The following is a 21182-nucleotide window of genomic DNA, read 5'->3' as shown; positions in this document are numbered from 1 at the left end:
TTGGGCTGTGATTCATCCTAAGAGTACATAGCAAAGGATACAGCCACAATGTTGTCAGAGGTATCGTATACATACATTTATACACATACATATTTTAAGCATAAGCAATATCAGTTTATTCAAATAAAGTCTGCCCATATTAGCTCGACTTTATACTTGAGATCACTTTTACAAAAGGAAATAAAGAAGTCTATTAAAAATGCAAAGGCTGAACAACTTATTTCTCAGACAAACTAATGTTTAAAACAGCTATATATACGTATATAAAATAATCATGGCTTAGGTTGCAGTATATTGATTAAACGGTCCTGTGATTCTTCTAACATTTTATGTGAAGTTAGATGCTTGTCATGGAAGAATATACTAGCTGTTCCCAAGTGGAAAATATGAGAACCATCTAATGATGGCATGAAGACTTAGATGAAGAACATAAATATTGTGATAACTGCCCTTTTCCTTCAAGCAAACTCAGCCAGGTCAGGCACAGGTATGGAAGAGCCCCAGCTGTACATCTGTTCTGATGTTCTAACATCTCAATGGTCCTACAGGCTTGGAGCACCTCCTTTTAAGTCAAATACTCATTATATTTGTGTTACACATTGAAAAAAAAAATCTATTAGTGAACAATACATGTCAAAAGAGCAAGGGTGAGAAAACTTAAAGAAATTACTACAAGTAAGTTTTTGCCTCATGATGCACCACAGCAGACGCACCTGTGCACGCCATTACCTCATTATCAGTATTTGATGAATTGAGGTAACCTCTGTGTAAATGTAAAAGGATAAGGTGCTTCATCTTTTCTGTGGGGGAAACACCAAAATGAGAGCAGCTGAATGCAGTTAAGTTTCCCCTGCACCTTACTCCACATAAAAGACCTTGCTCCTTCACTCTAAAACTGGTTCAAAGTGTTACCAAACTTTTAAAGTGTTATCAAAGTTTTAAATTAGTTTTGAACATGTAGTCATTTACAGCTGTTCAAAATGAATGAAAAGGTGGGGGGAGGGGGAACCAATAATTTTCTCCTCCTCCTAAATTAACTTTTCATTACGGTAGTAGAAGACAGCCTAAACCAGCTGAGAATCAATCCATTAAATTCAAAATGGGCAAAATTATGGTATTTAAGCAAGTAATCTATTGAAAATAATAACTCTGCAGGGTCGCCTTCCACAATATTTGCACGATGATATATTTCCAGAATGCCACCTGGACTGATCACTTCTCCAGCAGCCAAAAATGCAAGTTTGTTGTCATTTGACCTATACTTACACATAGGGACCTATATCTCAACCAGAAAAATTTGAGGGATCTGCTGATGGAAAAGCTTTAAAAAACTGATGTTCCACAGCTTACCTTTAAAATAAAACAAAGAAAGATTTAAGCAAGTGATGAGGCTTTACTGTCTACCGCGTATGACCTGGCTAGCCCTCCCAGGGCCAGCGCAGCGCGGGTGGCCCCTCTCTTGGGTGCCATGGGCAGAGGCTGCAGGTGTTGAGGGTGCCAGCCCTGGTCCCTGGGAGTTTTTGGCTGAACCCCCACTGGTGGGACGAGGGGGGCTGCCCCCGCCGCCGCCAGCCACCATAGCACTCTGACAACTACCAGTACCTTCCTATGGCTTCTTTGATCGCATCCTCTCTCTGGTAATGCTGTTTCGCAGCATGTGTGTTTTGCAGCTCACAGGAAAGGGGATAGGAGGAGTGAGGATGGATTGGGCAAGGAATATTCTCTTTTGCATTAGACAAGATTTTTTGCTTTTGAAGGCTGCAAAATGACCCTCCCAATCTAGGGCATGAACCAGTTGTTATTTAAGAGACCCTGGTGGGAAATCTGCCTTCTGGGCAAGCGGAATTTGCAACATGCAGCATGAACTTTCCTTCTCTGGTATCTTACACTTCTGGAACCACGCAAAAATTAAAGAAAATACTGAAATACTGACACATTTGGTAACAATTTTCCCTCCGCCTTTCAGATTCCTAGAATACATTAAACATGTGGGGTTTAATTCTATTTTATATACATTTTTACAGGTTTGTAGATGTTATGGGACACAGTTTGGGGTTTTAACAAAAGCTTCATAAAGGGAAAGAAGAGAAGTACACTATAAAACAACAAAGCTATACAACATTGTGGATGCCAAATGAATTCCAAATGTTCAGCAGTTTAAAAGTGCTGATGTATTCCAAAACACAGTCCTGCTATTTCTAATAATAAAATTACATCACAGCATAATTTAGTTAATTATTCATAAATAATGGCTTAGATTTATTATAGTATCTCCTATTACTTGAATAGTTTGGACTACTCTGCCTTTTTCCCCCATCCATATACATATATATTTTTTTTATTAGGTCACCGATACCTAAATCCAGGAGTTATCGATCCCTAAGACATCTAGGGCTGAAGCACATCAGGGATGAGTAGAAACTAATGAGCAGGGTCTGTAACTTAGCCTGGAAAACAGTAGGTGGCGGTTGGCATCTAATTGCATCCTCAGATGCAAATGCTTGTCTCTTTGGGGCTCTGAGGTTGTGGACTCTTGTTACTGGTGGTCATGTTGTTTGTACCAGGACTGGATGTAGCTGCACTGTGAGGGAAGAGGCTGCCTGAGTCAGGCTCCTGATCCATTGTCTTCCCCCTGACTTTGCCCTTGTTCAGTTCCATTAGCCTATGCATACCTATAGCAAGGAAAAAGGGTTAAATTTTCCTTCTATCTTAAACTACTCCTAGTAAAATACTCAAAATACAGTGTGATGGTTTGGGCAAATCAACAGTTCTGGTTGGTGTAAGTCATCAGCAAGCTGTTAATACGTAAACTGTTGTCCTGGGGATGCTTCTTTGTAAATGTGTACACATCCCTCAGACCTCCCCATCTTCAGGAATCCTGACACATGCATTGGGTCACAGGCCACATCCTGTCACTTAATGGAGATACATGTCAACTCACGTCCATGAGGTCACGGTGCACCAGTGTTGTGGGTTGGGATAGGTTGCTCCTAGGGAGTCGTGCCTGCTAGTGGCACATCCTCTTGCCTACAGAGCAGTGTCATTGCCTCAAATCACATGGGCTAGTATCAAATTATGGGTTAGCATCACAGGATGATTCCGGTCAGAAGTGACCTCAGCAGGTCTCTAGTCCTACCTCCTTAAAGTAGGCTCAGCCAAGAGCTCAAATCAGGTGCTTGGTGTTTTATCCAGCTGGGTCTTGAAAAGTCCCAAGGATGAGGACCACACAACCTCACTGGGCAACCTGTGCCACAGCCTCACTGTGCTCTTGAGGAAAATTCTCTCCATTTTCCAGTATGAAGATATCTCATCTCAGATTTTGCCTGTTGTCTTCCACCATGCACGGTTACAAAAAACCTGACTTACTTCTTAAAGACTTCCCCATAGGTACTGGGGGGCTGCTGCTAGGTGCTCCTGAAGATGTATCATGTCCAGGCCAAACAAGTCCCAGTTTCTCAGCCTCTCCTCACAGGACAAGTGCTCCAGCCCCAACTACTCTGATGGCCTTCACTGAACTTGCTCCAGTTTGTTAATGTCTTTCTGGTTTTGGGGACCCAAACCAGGACACACTGTTCTAGATCTGGCTTAGTAACAGAGGGAAATTACTTCCCCCTTACCTAATGTGCTGTGCTACTGTTAAGACAACCCAGGACACTGTTGATCATCTTTGCTACGAGGGCACACTAGGAGCCTGTGTTCAGCTTCCAGCCTGCCACAGTCCCATTTGCCAGGAATAAGGGACTGATGGATCTGCAGAGCAGCTATGCTTGAAATGCGGGATCTACGAGAGACATCAGAGACACACTAGAATTGAGAGAGAAGCACATTCTGGGGCAAGAAGTCTTAGTGTGCTGGCCCCAAGATTTAGGTTCTCGCTCACTATAAGAGACTAGATGAATCTGAATCTTTACCGACAGGACTCCACGAACCCAGACCAGGGAAAGTTGGAGAGAGGGTAATATTGGAAGTCAGCAATGATTTTTCAATCAACAGTAGTCATATTAAAGCTGTTGATTCACTTTTCTTCAGGAAAAGGCTCTGCTTAATGTGGAACCTCCAAATATTTAACAGTGAAGCCAAGATGATGGAAAAGAACACAGAAACATGATTAAATGTTGAGTAACGGATAACAGAAAGCTAATGCACATTCATTACTGTGAAGGGACAAAACTAAAGTCTTACCCAGATTGGCAAAAGTACAAATTCTGCTAAAAAGCAAGACCTGCACACTCTCAAGGAACTGCACAAACAGATTCTTACCCATCCCTATTCAAAGACGTTCTGGCATGGCAAGGAAGTTGATTTCTATGTATTTTTTGTGTAGATTTGTCTTTTGCAGTTGGTAAAGGAAAAGAGCGTAAGATTCTGTGCCACATCTTTGTGTGTGCAAGTACAAACATGTTTTCAGAGGCACTGGCAGCCCTTTAAAGATCAAAGAGTAGACCAAATTGCCACACACCTGGAGCTCTGCCAGAGCATGTACCTAAATCTCTGGGGAACCCAAAGAAACTGCTCTAGGCCCAAAAGGGCAGACAGATTAAAAGTGAGCTGCAGTTTTCATGGGGGATGCTAAACAGGGGTTCTGTACCACATACGCTGAACGGTGGTGTGATCTAGTATCCTAACAAGTAAGAGAGAAGATATTTCATAGAAAGATCCAAAAATCCAATTCCTCCCTTTGCAAAACAATCCTTTTAAGAGTGGTACCCCTAGATTTATAATGAATAATCCGCATATAATCACAGATATATATCTCTGCAATTAGTCTTCTATTAAAGCAAAAATTAATAAAAAATAACGCATATGAGTACCTAAATGTGTATATATGCAGATCCTGTGCATAAAAATCCAGTAAGTACTTCAGAACACTAACATCTCTCAATAAAGCAATAAAATGAAATTATGTTGTTGGTATTTGTACTTTTATGAGACTCAGCAAGGCATGCAACTCTTATATCCATTGTATTTGTCCCAAAAGTGAGCTAATGAACCTTTGCAAGTTCATGGGTGTAATGTGGCACTCAAAACCACACACAGTTACACTATCACTGGGAAAAAAGTCCTGCGGCAAGTAATATCAAATGCAGCATCTCTGTGATGTGATTTCACTATGTTGTTGGCTCATTAGCATTAGTATATGATATGTAGAAGGAAAATAATGATTACAAAGCTCTTAGAATCATAAAATGGTTTGGATCAGAAGGGACCTTAAAAATCATCCAATTCCAGCCTCCTGCCATGGGCAGGGACACCTTCCACTAGACCAGGTTGCTCAAAGCCCCATCCAGCCTGGCCTGGAACATTTCCAGTGATGAGGCATCCACAGCTTCTCTGGGCAGCCTGTTCCAGTGCCTCACCACCCTCATGGTGAAGAACTTCTTCCTTATATCTAATCTAAATCTGCTCTTTCAGTTTAAAGCCATTAACCCTTGTCCTATGTATGCCTTTGTAAAAACTCTAGAAATGCTACATTATGTCAGCTACCATTACAACAGGATGAAGAATAAGAAATGGTGTGTGCACAAAGATGGTCTTTCAGAATGATGTAATTCAGTTGGCCCATGACTCTTCTACATATGAATACAGTTACAGAAAATGTAAGGGTAATGAATGATTTGGTTTATTTCACATATTATTCAACAGCTTTTAATTATACCCCTAGACTTCCAATCCATGAAGGTAATACGAAGAAGACTGCAGACTTCATCTGCAGAACAGTGGGCTGTTGACTCACTGGTTGTGTGGAAGGTGGAAAACGTTAGTTTTCACTGCCTCAAATATTCAAGGGTTTTATTAAAATGAGGTGGTTCGTGAAAGCTAACTACAGAAGATAAAACTGATTCTAACTGTTTTAAAATAATCTTTGGAATTAAAATTTAGGAAAAGTAAACATGCAAAATCACTATATAATGAAGACTGTACTCAACATGTATCAAATTGTCCATGCCCAATCATGAATGCTATTTACTGTCTCCTAAGAAGTTCCAGATACATACACAAATTAAAGTCTTCTGTCCTAAATTTCCAAAGTCATGTAAAATCCTTGTGCTAACAGAGTCGAAAGCAAAACTCCTGTTCGATCAATGTAAGCAGAACCCATTATGTTTCTAAATCTCATAGTTACACACATAGCCTTGGAAATGCATAAAGACTTAGGAGAAATCCAGTCTTGTAGTTTTCCGCACTGCACCAATCCTGAATTTCCAGAAAGTAATCTTCTAGATCATGCTCAACACAGTTCGCTTTTTTGGTATGAGTCAGTTTGAGAGAAACAATCAAGCCTTGAAACATGATCATCACACATCTGATCTTGTTTCTCTAACCTACCAAAATGAGGACTGGGATGTAACGTGAGAGATCTTTTAGTCCAGCACATTCACCTAATGCAGGATCATATTTAAGAGATCTTCAGGAAGCAGATGAAGTTACCACGAGGTAATGAGCCACAGGCTTCCAATTGCTTGCGATAAATGACCATGTTGGCAGATTAAAATAGAACACATTATCCATAACTTTGCTAAAAAGGTGTAAGCAACTGTTTATTAACTCTTAGCACTAGATTTTAGATCCTCCCTGAGAGAAATTGAACCATTTATTAAGACTGATAAAACCATCACACAATCCTCCCCAGTACCTGTTCCAGCACTTAAGTATCTTTATCAAGATAAGACTGACATAGCAGCTGCCTTAAATTTCTCTTTATGCAGCCACAATTTACATACTGTCTTTCTTGAAAAGAGCGTGCGTGAAGACTAACTGCCTGTTATGCTCTCACTCCCACAGTACTGAGATTGTTTCTCACAGTTCATCTTTTCTAAGCCTCTTAATATTCCTGATGACATTCTGTGGATGGTAAACTGTGTGCCAAAGCAAGCAGGACACATTATTCCAGCTGATACCTGATCAGTACATCGGCTACAGCAGTATATGTAACCCTTTGACACATTTATTACACTTCGCACTTAAGAGCTTTTTTCTCTTTATTGTAACAGCCACAACATTGTTGACACACTGATCCCCAGGTATCTATTTTGCAGTCTGTTGTCTCTTATTTTATGTTCAAATGTTGATTTTCTTTCCCTTAACCACTGTAAATTGTTTACTGGATTTCTTTGTATTGATTTCTGGTCATTATATTTCTTTTTAAAAACATTTAAATCATAAGCCTATTCTTCAAAGTGCTTTAGTATCACATGAAAATTTTACAACAGTAATCTCCCTTCTGTTAATTAATGAAAGTATTGAACAGCAATGGAGCCAGGACAGAGAGACAGCTCTGCAGGTAGATTCCTATTTGACAGAACCTCCTACTGTGACAGAGAACTTAAAATTACTCGTTAGAGAAATGTGTTTGCATTTTACACGGATGTAATCTTACTTACTTCTACCTACTTACTTATGAGAATATGAGACAGTATCAGAAGTCTCACTGAAATTAAATCACACATACCTCATTTACCAGTCCTCCCTTCTCTGCACAGTGATTTACCCTCTAAAAAAAGGCTTAGAGGGTAGAAACGAGGTGGCCATACCAAGCCGAAAATTTTGAACCTTAGACCTTGATTTTTAATGTTATGTCTAATTTTTTAAATCACCTTTTTCAGGGCCTATTCTTTGAGTCAAGTCTCTATTGTTTGTCCTTAGATCTCTGTTATTCTGAAAGAGGATAATGTATCCAAGTTTTCTGGCTTGGAAAATCTCAGCTCATAGGCATTGTAGAAAAGGCAGATTTGCAAGGCAAATCCTGAGATTGCAGTGATGAGAAGAGGCAACGACAACAAGAGCTCATCATTAACAGTATCACATTCTGGTGAGAAGAGAAGGATAAAGGTAAAGAACCAAATTCTACTTTTATTAGTACTCATCACCTGGCTGTCTCAGAACTGTTTGTTTACAACAGAAACCCAAACAGGTGGAAAAAGGGCAGTTGTGTAATTCCATGGATGCTCCTCTGAACTGCAAAATGCTGATAAGAAAAATATAAAAGTAAGAATGATATTATCTCAGTGCTGCAATTGCAGTTGGTTGTAGCATATTGGCTGTGTCACTCCAGATTCTAGGGAACAGCACAAAATCCAAGTATCGGCTTACTCTGCTCTATAGTTGTAGCAAATCACCTGAGCATGCAACCGTCCTGAAATCAGTACCTGCCCATCTGCCCACAGGCAAGAAAATGGGAGAATTATCACAGCAGCAAGACCCAGGGCTGTTGCGTCTGAACTGCCTCATCGACACAACTCTGCCTTTTCTCTGTGCCCTTTTGAGCAGAAAAACTGGGTCTCTAAATCCCCATTAACATGCAGAAAAAAATGGAAACAGATTTATAAAGTGAAATAGGTAGGCCTAAGGATCCAATATCCATGCCATTAAAGATTCCAGAAGGTTTTACATCAAGCTGGTTCCAGTACAATACCATGGCCTGAATGTATAGGGTGTACTTGTGCATTCGTGGTACATCTGGCTTAGGTTCACTCATTTTTTGTGCTCTGGGATCTCTCTGTGATGTAAACCAAAAGCTGGTAATTGGGTAAAACTTGCATCAAAAGCATAACATACATGGACTTGATTATGGTGAAGGGTGCTGAAGTCTTTGCATTCATTAGGTCTGCCATTCCCTTCGCAAAGAACTGCACTTGTTTTGTTGCCAAGGCCCTCCTCCAATTGCAAACAGGAGACAGAAAGCAGCTGAGACATACAATTGTGGCATTCATGGTAGAGAAATGAGTTCAGCTGGGTGAAAATTTTGAAAAATGAATAGTATTTTTTGTAGGCCAAATTTACCTTTATGAAATGGAGTTGATTAAACAAATTATTCTTTTAAGCTGTGTTATGATCAGCTCCTGGGTTAGCTCACTGGATAAATTGTGCAAAGTGCAGGGCATATTAAGCCACTGACCAGTGTAAATATAATGCCGCAATGGGATGCACAACAGAGAGATGGATGCCTCTACCTAATCTCCTAGGCACGTTTCAGGTCTGGAAGCAATACATATAATAGTTTTGACTCAATATTGAACATGTGCTAATACATCCTTCCATTGATTATCTAGCTTTTCACAGAGCCAACCCGTATATCCCTCCACTGTACTCAAGAACAGCGTCCAGCAGGAGATATGCTACAGAGATATTCAGGTGGCTGTAAAAAGAGCTAACCTGTGTCTGCTGGGCACAGTAATCTGAGTTTAGGGCCAGTCCTGTGTATTCAGCAGCAATGGTGGCAGCAATCTCCTCAGCAGGCCTGGGAAACTGGAGGAGCAGGATGAGGTGAGGATCCAGGCTGAAGGGGAGAGCCAAAGAGATGGCAGCCAGAGGGCAATAAGGTTGAAAAATGGCTGGAAAGCTGCCTGGCAGAAAAAGAATCTGGGGGTTGCTGGTCAATGGCCATCTGAATGTGAGCCAGCAGTGTGTCCAGGTGGCCAAAAAAGCCAAGAGCATCCTGGCTTGTATCAGAAATAGTGTGGCCAGCAGGACTAGAGAAGTGATTGTGCCACTGTTGAGGTCCCGCCTTGAATCCCATGCTCAGTTTTGGGCCCCTCACTATGGGAAAGACATTGAGGTGCTGGAGAGAGTTCAGAGAAGGGCAATGAAGCTGGTGAGGGGTCTGGAGCACAAGTCTGATGAAGAGCAGCTGAGGGAACTGGGGCTGTTCAGCCTGGAGAAAAGGAGGCTGAGGGGAGACCTTATCACTTTCTACAACTACCTGAAAGGAGGTTGTGGCATGGAGGGTGTTGGTCTCCTCTCCCAAGCAGCAAGTGAGAGGATGAGAGGAAATGGCCTCAAGTTGTGTCAGGGAAGGTCTGGATTGGATATTAGGAAAAATTTCCTCACAGAAAGCATTGTCGGCCATTAGAACAGGCTGCCCGGGGAAGCAGTGGAGTCACCATCCCTGGAGGTGTTTAAAAGGCATTTAGATGAGGTTCTTAGGGACATGATTTAGTGCCAGAGTTAGGTTAGGTTAGGTTATGTTTGGACTTGATGATCCTGAGGGTCTCTTCCAACTGAAATTATTCTATGGTTCTATTCTATGTTCCAGGCCTGGGAGGAGGTGAGAAAAAAGCTGTGGTTGTGGTAGCAGCCCTGGGCACCAGAGCGTGAGGTAAGGAAGAGATGGTGGCAGTGATTACTGTCTGTTTGCTGCACTCCCTCAGCATTTTTGGAGGACTTTAACCCATTGTGAGCAGCACTTCAGGAATGCACAGAGCTACAATCACCTGCCTTGTCCTCCTGCAACATGGAGCACCATGAGGACAGTGCAGATACCCCACCAGCTCAGCAGCACTGACCTCACACAGCTTTATTTCTCTGGGTGTAATCCGTGTCATTTGGATTTATTTCCAGAATGCCCTAGTCCCGAGTCACCTCGGATAATAGAGAACTGACTATTTGATTTCACCTTTCTAAAACCTGTACTTAGCACAGTTTTCCAGAACACAGTTAAACACATACTTCCCAAGTGTGCTGGCTAATTCCTATAGTTAAGAAAGCTATCTAACGTATTTTCTGGCCTTTGCAATGCTCCAAAGAAACCAAAGTAATTTTAGTGCACTCAACTGAAATGTTTTGCTATGTGAATCTGTCTTTTGGTAACCATTTGCCATGTAATTCAGCAGCAGTACACAATGATTACAAGTATTTCTTTTAAAAATTGTTTTTATTCTTCCCCATCTGCATTTATTTGCAGCTACTCTCATTCAAGGGATAAGGAAGAATATAATGCAAGTGTTCCTTGTATTTTTACTATAAACTCAAACGTTTTATGAAAGTTACTTAAATAATAATGTCAGTTTATGCCAAAAATAGCTTTTATTTTTCCTCCAGTGATCTCAGTCAAGACTGTGGCTCCACTGTTCAAGCACAGGCCTGTGCAACTTAACACCCAGCGGCCAGATGCAGCTCGCAGCATGTTTTATCTCTACTCACACTGAGAGACACACAAACAGGTTGGTACATTTTAACATGCTGCTGTGCCTAACAAATTCCTAGTAAGCGACCTGGAGAAGGCTCTTGTAACCACAGTTATTCCACCGCCATTCACCCTGCAGTGAGCAGGCAGAATTGCCATCCTGGAGAAGAGAAGGGCTTGGTAGGAGCCAGGAGAAGCTGAGCACCCTGTTTGGAGGCCAGGCCGGGAGTGTGTGTTGTAAAAACAAGAAGGCAAGAAACACAGGGAGCACAGGGTAGGGGCTGCTTTGGGAAACTCAAAATAATAGGTTGGGTGTTGTGCTGGTGGAAGGTGGTGTGCTCTCATACTTTCAACAGGGTGTGGGGGTGAGGGTGTGTTAGCAGGGTGACACTGCCCATTTCAGACAACTGCACCTCAACCAAAGCAAACTCAGATAATCCCCTGCAACACACCTGCAATGTCCTGGGAACAAAACCCAGGTATCTCAAAAGTCTGCAACATAACATTGGTAAATCAAAATAACTAATGATCCAACCATTCATTTGAATTATAATGTGGGTAAATCAAAATAACTAGTGATCCACCATTCATTTGAATTCTGCATTTATTTGCAAACGTCTTATTTGCAAACATGAGGTTTAGTTCCAGTTATTTAAAGTAAGATTTTTTTTTCCTGGCTTTCTTCTTTATTTCTCAACTCCTGCATATGAAGTATTCACACAGAACCAGACAAGCACCATCAGCGCACACTTTCTTAGAGAAAGACCCAACTACACCCAGCCTGTGCTTCTTTAAAACGTGCAGGGCTTTTGCCACTCACTTAAAACCCATTTAACTTTGTTTCCACCGAGACCTGCCACTTCGTAAACACCCAGTTCCTATTCTCATACTCGCCTGACCGGAGCAAGCCCCCGGCCAGGTGCAGGACACCCAGCCTGCGGGTGCACGCCGACCGGGTGGAGCACAGCCGGCATCCCGGCGGACCCTCCAGAGGGGAGGGATGGTGGGCCGGCGCCGCAGGCAGAGCGGAGCAAACGGGAGCCGGGATGCGTACAACGGAGAGGACCAACCGAAGCAGGGGACGCTGCCCCCCGCCCGCCCACTCCCCGCTCGACCCCGGCCTCGGGGCTGCGCGACCCCCGGGTCTGGCCGTTACCTTGTACCGGCGGAAGCCCTCCAGCTGCCGGCTGCTGACATACCGCCACATCGCCCCGCCGTGCTCCGCGCCGGGAGGGAGGGAGGGAGGGAGGGCGGGAGGGAAGGATGGAGGCGGCGGGGCCGGGCCGGGAGGAGGGCGGTTCCCTGGCCGCCGCCCCCGGGCTGGGACCTGCCCCCCGCTGCTGGGCACGGCTGCGTGGGGCCGGGTGTGCCCTGTGGGTTCCCTCGCGGGGCTGGGTGTGCCCCGTGGGGCCGGGGGTTCCCCCGCGGGGCTGGGTGCCCGCCGGCGGTGGCCTCGTCCCGGGCGGCTCCCGCCCGCCCACGCCCGTGGGAGCAGGCGCTTCCCCGTGGGACGTTCCTCCGGCCTCGGTGCCAGCATGCTATTAGGGCCTGTTTGTAAGCTTTTAGTTTCCTCGTGGAGCCCAGCACTGGGGACGGTCCGCTGCAGCCTCCTGTGGTCACATCCTTGCAGCATCAGGCCCTGAAACTATTTTTCTGGTTAAAAGTGTTAAAGGTGCCGTGTTTGTATTTGTGCAGATGTGCCTGTGAAGAGAGTGTACAAAACAATATTTTGTAAAAGTAATCTGTTTCAGAAACAGGTGACACCGAGGATTAAAGATTTTATTGGCATTCCTTTCCAGCAATAATCTGCCTTTTGCATCTCTTTATTAAAACACCTGAACCAGAGCCCTTCGTACCACATCAGCCTGCAGAACGTTCTGCAACTTCTGATTTCTAGGGAAGCGGGGCATGGGTGTAGGCAAAAGGCTGGAAAATATAAGGAGTAATGTTTCAGCTGCAAATGCACCCAGGCATGTGGCATGACACCTTGGGTTACCTTCACTGTACACTTTGGAAGGAGAGTTGAAATCATACACATCAGGGTCTGGGATCTTACTGACCGAATGGAATCTATCCAGAAAGAAAATCAATTAAAATCCATTACTCGCAACCTGTGAGCTCTTCCAGGCACCTAATGCATTGTGAGAGCCAGTGTTATTTTACAAACTGTGCAGGTTTGATAGGAGTTATATACAAGTTAAAATAGCTAAGTGTGAACTGTATACAATGGTTCTTGTTCTCTATTATTAATTACACATTAATCATTTGAGATGTGCTTACACCTATGTTCTGCTTCCAGCAGCAACATCTCAACTTCTGCTCTTGAAAACAACCAGAACTGTAGCACTCAGCTTCAGGTTACTGAGCTAAAGCTTGATTCCAGCTAGGAAAGCTGAAGTGTTTGAAGCTCATCTCTGTAGCAGCCAACTCTAATTAGTGCTCATACCCTGGATTTTTATTTGGGATCCCCCTCAGCTCTCATTGTTATTATCATGGTTATAATTTGTATTATGCCATTGAATTAATCTACAAGGATATCTAAGAAAAGACAAGTGACTGCTACTGTACTTCACACATTTTTTTTTAATGCAAGTTACTAAAACTGATCAAACTATTTTATAATTATTACTTTCACTTCTTAACTCCAACACTCATAAGCCTCAAACACAAAAGCAGGAATTCGACTGAACAACTATTAGGAGTGTGATAGACAGTGGTAGAAAAGGTGCTTGCTTTTCTGAAAGCTAGAAGGTTGAAAAGTGTTTTTTTCTCTTTGCAGGCGCCTAAATTTATGTTAAAAGAATACGTGCTGCCAGAAAGATATAGATATAGAAGATATATAGATATAGCAGATACAGAACATGAGATTTATTTCCTGTTCTTCTCTCAAAACTGTATTGGTAAAGAATGAAACACTTAAAATACCCACAAACCTTCATAAATATTCCACAAAACAGAGAATGTAGCAGACTGCATGTATGTAAAAATGCATTTTCATGAAGTCATACTTCAGCATGTTCTGTGTCTGCTAATAAGCATGTCAAAGGATGCAGCAGTAGAGAAGTTATACTATAGAGAGGGAAACAGAGTGGTTACCAGGTATGGAACATCACAGAGCAAGCTATGACACAAATAACAAAATATGTGAGCCTACTGTGGAAATTATACTGACATGTGCTAGCCTTTGATCTAAGAAATTTTATTGATTTAGGCATCACGATTCAGATGAGTGGTTGGCGCTTAAGACCCAGCACTCAGGCAAGCCAGGCCCAGATGCAAGCAAAACCCACAACCACGTGTTTTACTGCTACACTTGATGTTCTTACTGTTTCCATGCACACCTGTGTACATGTTTAGAGGTTATCCTATGGTTATGTTTTTCAATCTGAGGTGTTTTAGATTTCTTTTCCAGACAATTGTTTGAGCTGTGTTCCAAGCTGTCTATCCTACATGCAGGACTGTGGAAAGAGCAGTGAAAGAAGCCTTAGTTTGTAGCACATTCCCTTGTGTCCTTTCTGGAAAATTAATGAGTTATAGCCTGAGTAAAGAAGAAATCTAGCTGGCTGCAGCACATGGGCATTACAACCTGAACAAACTTCCATTTCTTGTGCTGCAGTGTGGATGAGACAAGCATTAAGACAAAAGCCCAAATCAGAGCACAGTTAACTTTCACTATAGAAAAAGTGTAATTGTTTTAACAACTGTGGCTGGGATGTTAGTGACAGTTCAGAGTTTACTAAGTAAATGACCCAAGCATGGCTTTCTGCAGCTCAGGGGAAAATACTTCAAGGCCAGATTTGTATCCAGTGAAATCAGTAGGAGAATTCTCAGGTCTTCAGTGCTGTTTGCTAATTTTGTGTAGTAGTGAGAGGAAAGCAGTGATTTATTATTTCAAAAGAGTGGGCATATTGTACCACTGGTACATGCAAGAAGTTCAAGAGCATAACTGCTCCACAGGTATGTATGGTATTAAAAAAAAAAAAGAAAGAAACCCAATATCAAGACAAGTTATATTCTTAATCTCAATGGCAGGAAAAGAGATAAGGGCTCAGGATGGCTTAGAATGAAACCTTGGCTTTCAGTTTTCATTCTGTTACAAGTTATATTAATAAATTAATAATGACGGAGTTTCTTGCATAGGGAAAGCTGCCTAGTATGGCGACTTCGGCTTTTAATAATTTATGACAGTGTCTTGTTTATTCCCTAACTTAAAGCTGTCTGCTATGCAACAGCCTTTATCTAGGAAGCATCTAATAGTTCATTCCTGCCTACTTCAAGAACATAATAGAAAGCAGAGAGAACTCATGCAAGGAGCAAACCCCAAATGATTAGCTGCCAAGCTGGCCGAAGAAGGGACTAATGTACTGGAAGGAATGGGTAAAGAGGGAGTAGCATGGGACACCTCAGAGTGCCCTGGAATGCGTAACACATAGGACTGAGGCAGTGCTTCCCTCCCCATCACTGCATGGGCTAGCATAAATCTGTCACTATTCAGAATGTCTATGCTGTAAAAGAAGAAAGCTTTTCTAAGGTGGCTAAGGCCAGTTTAGAGGCTCAATTTAAGTTTCAGGCTCTTTGTAAACTTATCTTGGCCTGTTAACCTAGTTTATAACTCATAGCTATTTAACCTAGTGTCAGCACTGAATGCTAGAAAATGATCACATCTCTCCTCAAAAATTGCTACATTGGTTCCAAAGCCAGTTGTCCACTTGCAGTTTCAGTTTGCCCAGCTGAGGGAACTTCTCACTGAATGATCTTAAAGGTGACCTCCAATTTCGTTTGAATGACAGCTGCTTTTTACTACATCAGCAAAAATATTAAAAAACCAGTTTTTGTGTTTCAGAACATGGCTAGAATTGGCTAATGGTTAGAAGACAAATGAAAGGAAACAGTCTAAGCAGTGTAACCAGATTATGGCTTGTTAGCTGTAACAGGGCTCCTCCCTCTGCGTTCGTTCTAGAGCACACCTGGAGCGCTGGGCCTCATGCAGGGGAAATGGCCACAGTGTCAGTGGGCACTCGTTGATGTGACGTGCAGGATTCTGCAGAGACGTGACGTGTGGCTTGGCCTGGTTCCCACAGTTCATGTTTAGTCTTTGTGATGCTGGCGTAGTTAAAAGCCATGGATATTACGATGTGGAGAATCACACAGCTGAGGGACAAGGGGTGCTGCGTATCATAGGATACCAGTTGTGCTGGATGTGTCTGGTTGCCACACTACAGCAAGGGGACGGGTGACTCTGGGCATGTACAGGCTCCTGTGTTACCAGCAGGTACAGTTTGTATGGGAATCCATGTGATATCTATACATTTAGTACCTGGAAACTGAAAGTCATCTGATCTGTAAAGAACATGCATCAAAGTAGAGTGAGCAGAAGCTGTTGCCTTGCACAACAGCAGCAAGTGTTTTCTGCACTGATGCATGGTAACTTGTAAGGCAGTTCTTCCCAGTTCTGGCCTGTTCTCAGCACTGAACAGACCTTGCAACCTTACTCTCAGAGTAAAGCAGGCTCATAAAGTACACATCACATGCGAAGGGATACATTTAAAGAAGATCTACCCTACTTCCTCCAAAAAAAGACAGGGTCTTACACTACGTTTCGCTCCAAAAGATGCATTAGTGCTCATTTTCAGGGGATGTCTTATTTTTCCATGAACAACAATCTACATTTGTTCTTGAACAAAAAATGAACATTTATTCAAATATAGTCATGTCATCACATTCTGTCACATCTGTTACATCTGTCCTGCTGCATACCATTGGCAATTAATTTTACTTTTTTGCATGTATAGCTGCCTGGACACTATTTAAATTGACTTTTTTTTCAAACTCTAACTAGGGCTTATTTTTGGAGTAGGGCTTATATTTTGACCATCCCCAAAAATCCTGACAAATCATACTAGGGCTTATTTTTTGGGGTAGGTCTTGTTTTCAGGAAAACAGGGTAACGCAAGTAGCAGGAAAAAAGCAGAGTCTTGGTTTGGGGAAATGCAGGGCTGTACCTTTTGGTTCTTAGCTGCTTTACGGCAAATTTTGGAATCTGAAGGTAGGTATTCCTGAGATGAACCTGTGGGACTCATCATCACAGAGGACTCTTTAAACACACAGCTTAATCCTCATTTCCTCTGCTGCAGATCACAGCTCCTTAGAGGTTTGCTCTGTATTGTCATGGTGATGAAAGAAAAAGTCCTAGACAAAATATCACGTAAAGGTCACTAGTCAGTATACTCTATTAATAAATAAACCAGGCTTGAATCCATTCTTGGGCTTTGAGGGCAAGCGGGGTGGTACATCTCGTGACCATATAATTAAACTCTCTTCCAAGTCAGGGCAGCCTTGTCCATAGTGCCTACTGAAAACAAGTCCTGGCTTGTGCTATCTCCTCACAGTGCTGGGAGAATGCCAGCTGGCAGGGCCTGGCCCAGGCCAGGGAGGCAGCTGACAGCTCAGCAGCAAGGACAACCACAGGGCAGCACCCTGGCCCCTGCTTTGCCTCCCTCCAGTTTGCTACTGGGAAAGCCTGCTGAGCACTGGCCACAGCACTCCATACCACTGACACAGTTCCCTTCTTCCCAGCTCTGCTTTGGATTACCGCAGCTCCCTCCAGCCAGCCTCAAACAGTATGCATGCACAAGAATCCACTCCCTCAGCAGCGCAGATATGCTGGGCTTAAGTGATGCTTACAATGAACTTTTCGAACTTGAAAGTTTCTTCTTGACTGTACACAGTCAGCAAACCCATGCACTTTTCAACATCTTCTTCCTTGGGCATGGCATTACTTAAGGTTTTTCAAGAACAGTCTTTGTAAAGTCTTCAACACAAGGGTACGCTATGGTCATGGCAAAACCAATTGTGCTAAAGTAGTATTAATACTGGACCTAAAAGAGGAAATTCCATTTCTGAAGTTACTAAAACATACAAAGTGCGGTGTTATCAGTATATCAGTAATTTTAAAATCTTGTTGAATTAAAATAACAGGAAGAACTTTCGTAGGGGTAAACTGGTCTAATGAGTGAAGTTTAAAAAATGCCACTTTTTTCCAGCTCTGAATGTGTGCCTGCATTTTTTTTTCACCATTTAGAGCCAAAACAGAGTACTTTGATGATAGATGCTCAGTTTCAGCTTGGAAAAATCTTACTTTATTTGTACTTCTCGTTAAACTACAGAGACATTTTATAAAAAGCAGGCAAATACGCCTCCTAAATGTTACCGTCTGTCAGAAAGTTATGTACTCATACTTCTTTTATAGCACAGAACACAAAGAAATAGCAGGAGAAGACATAAAAATGTCATTCATCATGAGATACCATATGCAGTGCTTGGTGGTGGGATGCTGAGGTGACCGGGCTTGTGCTCAGTGTGCAGCCACCCTGCACTGGTTGGCAAGTGGGGAAGCCCCTGAGGCCGGAGCCCCTCATGGCTTTATGGCCCAGGGGCAAGGACTTCCTGGGTATGTTGATTCATTTAAAATCTATTTTTGCTTTTGATTCTTAAACGATCAGCTATTAATTTTTTATTTGTTTGAATGTAAGAACTTAACTCCATTTGCTTCACTAAAATTAGGCATCCCCTGAGGTTTCTTTTTTTCTCCACAAGTCTACAGCTTGCCTCAGCATAACCATGCAACATACTGTGAAATGGTATAATTTAGTTCATAGCAGAACTGACACTGCAGCTTTGAGATTAAAAAGTCTGAAGTGTTTCATGTTGTTTCCTAGGAAACCATAGGAGGCTTGGGATCACCAAACCGTAACACAGTCTGCCGAAGAAAACATTACTTTGGGTCTAGACTGGGGATCTGCCTGGGATCTAGCCTAGGCTTTGGGATCACCTCTTGCCTGTGTTGTAGAAAAACTTAGTTGAAACTTAGAGCTAATAGTTTAAACATTAATAACAGAGCAGAAAAAGCTAGCAGCTTTAACAGCTAAAGTAGATAAAGCCTATAGATTGTACTATATGAACTCTAACAACCGTATTACAACAGGCTGAAGAGCTAACTGCAGAATCGGCCAAAACCAACCTGGGAGGGTGTAAGATCATGTAAGAATATGACAACATAGCAATCTCTTAGTAATGAAACAGCAAACAAATCAAACCAATAAAATGCAAGAAGACTCCAGACCTTTATATTACTATTGGTCCGAATTATTGCATGAGGAGTGGGGAACTTACAAAGAGGGTTTGACTTTCATAAAGGAACCTATTTTTCGGCTTGTGCAGAAACCTACAGTCAAACCCTAATGAAGTCAAACCATAACCAAGTTATGGTGGCACACACGAGTAATTTCCGTAACACCTGATAGATTCATAAAAATCCAGATGACCTTGAAAAACAGACCCTAAAATACATAACAAGTTTTTTTCTCCTTTATCTCACCCAATTAAGTGGCTTGGATATTTGTGACTTTTAAAACTTTACTACGGAAATGACTCAAGCCCACAACCTTTATGTTTGAATTTGACATTGTCCTTACCAGGCTTCATACACTGGAAAGCTTTTAGAGTTGTAACTTAATGCTCCATTAAGAGGAAATTAATCCAAAAAGCTCATGTGAGAATGAAGGACAAGCACATTCAATCGATAAAAACCACGTTCTCCAAACTTCAGTAATTTAAGCCTTTTTATCTTTTGATTTATTTGTATAAAATACATAGTTTTTCTTTGAGAGAGAAGTTATTTCTACACATGGATTTAGAAACACCAGTGAAATCAACAGCACCACCAAAACATAAATACTCTTTTTTCTGGACTGCAATAAAGAAAAACAGTTTTATTGTTAACAGAGATTTCATATTTTTCATAGAATTTTCATGCAACAAAAATACAAAAAGTAAAAACGTTCCTGAGCAGCAGCAAATTTGATCTTGAGCACAAACACAGCCAATCTGATAAAACAGTGGATTCAAACTATTATTTAGGCCTGTGAGAACACAGGCATGTTTGTATATGTAGATGAAAAAACAGTTCTTCAAAAATTATATAGCTAATTGCATTCTGTTTTCCAAAAGTATAATGCACAGAAATTTTTAACAGACTTGAGGAATAACTTACTGTTATTATGCAACCTCAGATTTTGCCAAGAAGCTCAGCATCTATTATTCTTTCTCTACGGAAACATTATTTTAAAAAACAATCTCAGGTATATTTTAATTCCTAATATACAGGGTCGTTTTCAGACCCGTTTCCATGTCGTTTCAGTACTACTTTATGGACAACACGAAAATAAAGGAACCTACTGATTGGGTCACCTTCTTGGGATTCTACAGAAGTTCCTCCCAGGGGTGAGCATCTTGGAATCCTTGGAAGTAGTTTATGACCAGAAGAAAATAATCGAGACTCATTAAGCAGATCAGAATTCTGTGGTCCATGTATTTCTCTGTGATTTAGCTCAAACATAACCTATTTAACTGAACGGTGCAACACTATCCTTCTTCAAATATCAAAGAAAACCAGTTTGATCATATATAATAGAATTAATTTGTCAGTCTGGTAATTCCAGAAGAAATACCGCAAATTTTTGGAAGGAAGAGAACATGGTGCTTTTAACTCTGTTTTGAACATAACAATCAAAGGCAGTATGGGGTTTGGAGGATGATGTTCCTGGCTCTCTTCTCTTTGCAAAATCTACTTTAATTAGTGGCAGTTTAATAAAGGGAATGTGAGATGGGTATTGGCCACAGGGTACCTTGGAAAAAATACAAACTGTAAACTATAGACATACATATATGTAATTAGGGTTTAGTAATAAAAAATGCAATCATACAGTACCTTCTGTCAAAATATAAGTGCTTTACAAATTCTAATTGACGTATGAGATACAATTATTACTATGATTATTATTACAAGGATTGTTTATTATTCTTAATAGCAGCACTAACAGCTGAAGCAACGTTCTCAAGAACACACAAACAGCAATGAAAAATAACCTGTCTGTTCCTTTTCTGCCAATGTTTCCACCTCCATCAGAAAAATGTTTGCCAAGATCATCAGCCTTTTTTTTTCCCCTCTTCAGTTAGTTGCAATTATTGTTTTCTAGAAAAGACGGTCAATTCAAAGCAGTTTCAATTCCAAGTCCTTCCATCTTGGCACTAACATTACCCATTTTACCTGGAAATTTATCCCCTTATTTGTTGTTTCGGGAGTTAAATCTTAAGTTAATCACAGAATCACAGAATGTCAGGGATTGGAAGGGACCTCAAAAGATTATCCAGTCCAATCCCCATGCCAGAGCAGGAACACCTAGATGAGGTTATACAGAAATGTGTCCAGGTGGGTTTG

At 41.7% G+C, this 21182-nt stretch overlaps 1 protein-coding gene across 2 annotated transcripts in view; it reads right to left on the bottom strand.

Moving 5' to 3' along the window:
- Nucleotides 1-12455, bottom strand: part of LOC136099046 (ethanolaminephosphotransferase 1-like) — a 61384-nt gene extending 48929 nt beyond the window's left edge. For both annotated transcript variants that reach the window (XM_065832934.2, XM_071804142.1), the window contains exon 1: nucleotides 12060-12455. In XM_065832934.2, the coding sequence (XP_065689006.2) occupies nucleotides 12060-12440 (381 nt within the window). In that variant the 5' untranslated portion in view covers nucleotides 12441-12455. The remainder of the gene's footprint in view (nucleotides 1-12059) is intronic.
- Nucleotides 12456-21182: the final 8727 nt, after the last annotated feature.

This window comes from Patagioenas fasciata, chromosome 2 (assembly GCF_037038585.1).
Source record: "Patagioenas fasciata isolate bPatFas1 chromosome 2, bPatFas1.hap1, whole genome shotgun sequence".
NCBI classification, from domain to species: Eukaryota; Metazoa; Chordata; class Aves; order Columbiformes; family Columbidae; genus Patagioenas; species Patagioenas fasciata.
Note: the sequence above shows the minus strand (reverse complement) of the source record. Positions and strands in the feature narration are given on the sequence as shown.